Consider the following 6691-nt stretch of genomic DNA (forward strand, 5'->3'; position numbering starts at 1 on the left):
ACTAATTATGGTAATTAGTTATATCTCTATGTGTTGTGCTTATGATCCATGTTGGATCAAGTTTCTGTATGGATACATAAAGAGTTGGGCCACATGAACCATGGATCATAAAACCCATGGGTATGGATTTGGGTTATACCATGACTCTTGAAATTACACATATAAATATGTAGTTCATCACCTAAAAACGCTACATGAATTTCTTAGTGAATTATGGAGGTTTTTGGGTGCATGGAATTCTCTCTTAAGAGTCACCTTTGTTCTAGGTGAGTTGTGATTTCATTTGAGGTGCAACACTTGGGGTACTAAGTTCTTAAATGCCAAAGTCTTTCTAGCAACATCAAATTAATCAAGACTTCAAGCCACATAAAATGTATGTTACCCAAACTAGTATCTTGTAGAGTATATGACAATTGCATGCTAGTTATAGGCTTAATACCTTGGAAAAACCTTTAGATGTATAATTAGTGAAAACATAGATCCAATGTATTTAAGGTTGTATGTGCAACATAGGATGTTGTAGTATACGAAACCCATCAGTAATAACATAACATACAAGCACATAACTCTCAACAGATAGTGGCATGCCATAAAATTATCACAAAGACAATCATTTCTACTATAAACAACTACTAGTGAGTCGATATTGGTGCCTTCAACCCACCTATACCGGGAAAGTAACTCACCTCGAAAACTGGAAGTAGTTGAGCAGTCCCTGGCTCCGAATATCAACCCAACTCAATCCCCTACACATAAAAGATTTCCTTAAGCAACCCTTTCATACTCATAACCCCTTAAAGGTCAACTTCGGTCCAAGTCAAAGTCAAAGTCAACGCTCTGAGTTGACTCAACTCGTCAAGTTTTCCCTTCAACTCACCGAGTTAACACGGATCATAGAGTCCTGAAATTGTGATCCAACTCGTCGAGTTTTCCTCCAACTCACCAAGTTCTTCCTTTTCAACAGAATCGGGACTCCTAAATACAAATCGTCAAGTCCTTCTGTGAACTCATCGAGTTCTTCAGTCTGTTAATTCTTCTTAATGCATTACATAATTATTCTTCAGATCTACACCCTATAATACCTTTCCTAAAGGGATTAAGCTCAAACTCTAACCCAAAAAGGCCAAATTTTTAATCCAAACACCACCAAAACTACAAAATAGACTATGAGGTCATAGATTTGGACTCTAAGGACAAAAAGATCACATAAAGTCCCAACTTTTTCTACATACATGGCTATTAGAAGCTCCAAAAGGCCAAAATGATGGTATAAAGGTTGCATGGGACTTCCATGGCCAAAAAGTTGGCACCTTTATGCTATGAAAACCCCCCACGACTCTAGATCTGAAGTGTTCTCCACTTGGGACGTCCAAATCCCAAGAATCATATCATTTGTACCAAAAACAAGCAAGGAACTCCAAAATGGAGATCTAAATGATCACAAGGCAAGGTTCAAGCTTTATACTAGAAAAATGTCGTAGATGAGGCAAGGATTTTGGATCTATAAGCTCCTTCTTGAGTCCTCAAGCTTTTCCTTCTTCCAATGGCTTCAAGTATATAGTAAAAACAGTTAGAATGGCTCATAATCACTCACAATATCTTTAGGGTTTCGAGATTTAGGGTTAGGGACTTGGAGGCTGGAAATAAGGCAAACACCTTGGGGTTAAGGTGTTTAAATAGGGTGTGAACCCCAGAAATTAGGGTTTCATATATGCCAGCCTACTCGTCAAGTTGAGGCCTCCCAAATCGTCGAGTACGTCACTTAAAATACGCGACCCTTATGATCTCTACTCGACGCGTTTGGGGCTCCCAACTCATCGAGTTGCACTATAAAATAGAATGAATTATAAGTTAAATACATATTAGAACCGGACGTTACAAGAACAACCTATTTGTTCTTGTGGCTTGTTTTTGCAATGGATTTAATGTTAATACTACTTAATGGCAGGGGTGGAAGCAGGATTTCGTAGTAGGTGTTGGCGGTGATATTTTTTTCATGTAGTGACAAAATTGTAGAAAAAACGAAAAATTCAAAAAAAATATACATTGCATCCGAAAAACAGTGATTACCGATGCCACTATGGACATCATAGTGGAACCGCCCCTACTTAGTGGACATTCTTTGTAGCATTATGAGTTTTTTCATGTTTTCTTGGAAGGCCCCTTTTTTTTCTTTTCGGAGACCAATATAAGTTACATGTTTTATTTTTTCTACGTTAACACTAATCTTAAACATATAGAGTAATGACAGTAGGGATGGTAAAACACCAATAATTGGCATCAACTTGGAAATGACATAATTGTTGTCTGAAACACAATTGAATTGAAATTATAACGTTTGACCAACAATTTGAAGGACCTCAACAACTACATTACAATAATCAGACTAATATCGAAAGATAAAATCTTCCAACCTTAAATATATAGAAATATATGACCCCATGAGCCTTAAGCGAATAAAAGTATGATTATTGTGTGTATATAACGTTATATTGGAAATGAGCAAAACATTAATGCTTGCAAAAGAAAAAAAGCTCCCACAAAGCATTATGAGCTTAGAGCATCTCCAATGGTAAACCTATATCATAAGTCAAAAATATTGTCACTTCATTATTTTATTTTTATTGATCTCTAATTAAAATGTTTCTCCAATGGTTCAACTTTTTTATGACTTTTTTTTTGTAATCTAACTACTTTATCCTTATTTATTTAAAATATTATATAACAACCCCCCCCCCCCCCCTCCTCGTTTAACTAATCATATTTTAAACACATTATATTTTAATATAAACATTCATTCACGTACAAACGATATATATATTACTATAACTTATATTTATATATTATATATTTGTTTATCTATAAATTTTAGATAAATAATAAATAAATCAAAATAATCAAAAGTAGAAAATAAAATATCTTTAAAGAGAAAGGGAGTGATTTGTTTAAACCTTTAAACTAGATTGATCACTCAATAATATATATTGAGGCGTCAATAAAAAAAAAAAGTCATGCACTCCAATAGTGTTTAATTTATTTGACTATTTAAACAAATAGTAATAATTTATAAAAAAATCACAATTGAAGATGCTCTTAGTTTGTTGAGGATCTTGAATTATTATAAATAAATACTAGTTTATAATCCGCGAAAACTATGATTATAAAATTAATTAAACTTTCATAATAAAAATTCAAAATTATTATTCAATTATTTTAAATAAATTATTAGTTAAGTGCTTTTTTTAGTTATATAAAATTATACTCGTTGATTTAAATAAATACGTGAAATTATATCTCTCATAATTTATATTAATTGTATTATAATATTATTAATTTAATGTAATTAAATAAAATTTTAAAATTTTAAAATTTAAAATAAAGATCAATACCTTAACAAGTGACATGATATTAATTAGAAACCGGATTACACGTCACAAAAAAAATAGAAAACTATTATTTATTAGAATATAAATATTTCATTACCAAGAAATAAATTAAAACCTTAAGAGTTTACTAAATTCCTCTTTTGTTAGACCAAGTTAATACATGAGTTCATCTTTATAAGTTCAAGAAAATGTTGAAAATTTTTTATTACCAAATGACAATTAGTTAATAAATCTATAATACATAGGGACCCTAGTATATATTCTTAACTCAAAGTCACAATAACCACTTACATAAACATGGTTTTTTGACCTACATGCACAAGCTATGAATTTAATTTCTACATGATGAAGATGACATATTGTAATTAGGCAACCGCACCACCATGTGAATCTAAATCTCATTAAAAGCGGTATCTATCCCATCCCCATCTTTCTCAATTTCACACTCACACTCTCATTCTCACTCACCACCGACACCCTTCCTCCACATGCCACCGTCTCTCTTTATTAATCTCCAGATCCAATTCCCAATCTGACTGATTAGTCTTCGGAATCCAGACATGGCTCCGCTCCATGTCCAAAGGTGTACAAAGGTACTCTTTTTGCTTGTTCTATTCGCTTTAATACTTGTACCTTCTTCCTCTACTCTTCAACCTCCTACTCGGAGAGCTTTGTTAGAAAAAATACAGAAACAAGAAGACTCAAATGGGGTTCAGCTGCCTCTCAAGAAGAAGACCGGTTCAGATACAAGTTCTTCTGCGTCTAGTACAACCACCGTAAACAAAAACAAGACCAAGCTCATCAAACCCACCTCCGCCTCCGCCGCCGCCGTCACCGGTGCTGCCATTGTTACCAAGCTAACCTCCAATAAAAACTCGACCAAAGCTACTAAACTTCAAGAGAAACCTATTGTGAAGAAGCTTAATTCGACTTCAAAACCTTTGAATCTTACAAAACCCACCTCTAAACCATTGAATTCGATATTAAAATCTTCGAATTCCACAAAACTCACTTCCAAAGCTACGAATTCCACAAAACCCACTTCCAAAACTGCAAATTCCACAAAACCCGTTTCCAAAACTACAAACTCGACAAAACCCGTTTCGAAAACAACAAAACCCACGTCCCTTTTGAGCCAAAAATCGATAGATCCAGTGAAAAAGAATAAGCCCAACACAACAGAGAAAAAGACCAAGTCAACGAAACCAGTCGGTGGTTTGACTTACCGAGAAGATGATGAAGACGATTTCGTTTCAGAATTCCGAGATCTGCCTTCAAGATTTCAAGAGACATTACTCCCGGATTTAGAAGTGATTTCAACGACTTCAAAAGCTTATCTAAACAAAGCCAATAAGCAACTCTCCAAAGGGTTTAATCCCATTGTAGGGAAGAAATATGCTCCCATGGTTGCTTCCGTTATCTCATTTGCATTCATTTTAATCCCATTTCTTCTCGTCTCCCTCATCTTCAACCGAATCAAAGCCTATTTCTCACTTCAAAAACTCATAATCTTCATCCAAATCTACCTCGCGATCTACTTCTCAATACTCTCACTCTCTTCACTCGTCACTGGCCTTGAGCCATTGAAGTTTTTCTACGCGACTTCGCAGTCGACTTACATATGCATTCAGGTGTTGCAAACTCTCGCATATGTGTTGTACCTTTTGGTTCTCTTGATGTACCTTGTGCTTGTTTTTTCAACGGAATCGGGCATGGTGTCGAAATTACTGGGTCTTGGCCAGACGTTTGTGGGGTTCGCTGTTGGGCTTCATTATTACATGACGGTGTTCCATAGGGCGGTGCTCCGGCAACCACCGAAGACTAGCTGGAAGGTTCACGCTGTTTATGCCACGTGTTTTCTTTTGATTTGTTTATTGGGTACAGCGGAGAGGAGGAAGAAAGCGTACGTGGTTGATGGCAGCGAGGAAGGCAAAAAGAGTTGATCGATTTACTTTTCTAGAATTTATTTATTTTTAATGTTTTTTTTTTCTATATTTTATTGTTTTTGAAGTCGTTTAAAAGTTTTTTTTACAAAATTATAGGTAGCAAACGTCTTTTTTTTCCCTTAAACTATGAGCGGAAAAATATGTCCGCGTTTTAGATTTTATTGGTTTTTGTGGTGTCTTGAAATTTGTGGGGTTTATTGGAATTAAATAATAGAGCAATAAATTGTAATGATAATTTGTCAACAAAAATATTGTTATTTAAAAGAAATATTATTTTAATTTGTCGATTAGTGTGATATTTGATTGTGGGTTGATGGTGAGTGTTCGAATCTAAGGTAGCAAGTGTGCTATGATTGAGCAACTACTTATGTAAAATTTTTAACTTATTATTTTGTATGGTTTTAGATAACATTTTTTGTACATAACTTTGTAGATTTTGACATCTTAGAGTATTTGACTAATCACATTTTAGAACTATGCGCAAACATATGTTATTGGATTTTTTTTTTCATCGAATATCCATACCAAAATTGGATCCGGAGAAAAAGATAAATAAGAGATAAAATAATCGGCATACAAACTAAAACCAATAACATGAGCCGTTTTTAGTGTCGGTTGTTAGAAATTGGGTATCCTAAAATGGGGTGTTTTTGCTAATCAACGAATGCTTCGGTTTCTTGAAAAGTGTAAGTTTACTTATGTTGATCTTTCTATAATATGGTTTAGTTTCAAGAAATTTAATATGAGAATATTCATGTTACTTTTTAATTTTATGCACAAAATAGAAAACCATGTACTAGATAGTATATGGAAAGTTCAAGATCTTAAGTATACCAAAAGTTTCTCTTTTTTAGTATATATAACCATGCACCTGAAAATAGAGGCGTTGCCTTTTGACCCATGCTTTTCATTGTGTCCGGACTCAAATTCGCTTTTTATCCAAGTATACGTTTGTGACTCTCCTAACTTGCATTAGATCTTAGTTTTAAGTCATGTTAAACTTATTTTAATTGCAATTATAATATTTAACTAATAAAACTAAACTCAACAAGATTAGTTTTTTTGCACGTGGTCGATAAAACCAATATTTAGCAATTTTACATTAGTCGTCCTTAATTATCATTTGAGTTAACAATACCAAATTTAGAATTAAAAATTAAAAAATTAAAAATTAAAAAAATTAAAAAAAAAATTAAAAAAAAAAAAAAAAACATATTAAATCTAAAACTACAACTAATCAAACCAAAACTCAAACACCAAGAACTTTTTGTTATAAAAATCGAATATTGAGACCGAAAATCAAAAAATGGCAAAGCTTTAAAAATTGAAAATGTATGAAGTAGAATATAGTGTTAGTGA

General features: G+C 33.3%; 1 protein-coding gene across 1 annotated transcript; it reads left to right on the top strand.

Moving 5' to 3' along the window:
- The first annotated feature begins 3746 nt into the window (after window positions 1-3746).
- On the top strand, window positions 3747-5628 carry LOC145043582 (cell wall integrity/stress response component-like protein). The gene has a single exon (XM_078992280.1). It carries the CDS (start codon window positions 3947-3949, stop codon window positions 5327-5329), a length of 1383 nt encoding a protein of 460 aa, XP_078848406.1. The 5' UTR covers window positions 3747-3946; the 3' UTR covers window positions 5330-5628.
- Window positions 5629-6691: the final 1063 nt, after the last annotated feature.

This window comes from Lactuca saligna, chromosome 4 (genome assembly GCF_052625555.1).
Source record: "Lactuca saligna cultivar CGN05327 chromosome 4, ASM5262555v1, whole genome shotgun sequence".
Taxonomy (NCBI): Eukaryota; Viridiplantae; Streptophyta; class Magnoliopsida; order Asterales; family Asteraceae; genus Lactuca; species Lactuca saligna.

Coding starts and splice junctions, on each gene's coding strand:
- LOC145043582 (XM_078992280.1), top strand. CDS start 3,947: ATGGCTCCGCTCCATGTCCAAAGGTGTACAAAGGTACTCTTTTTGCTT.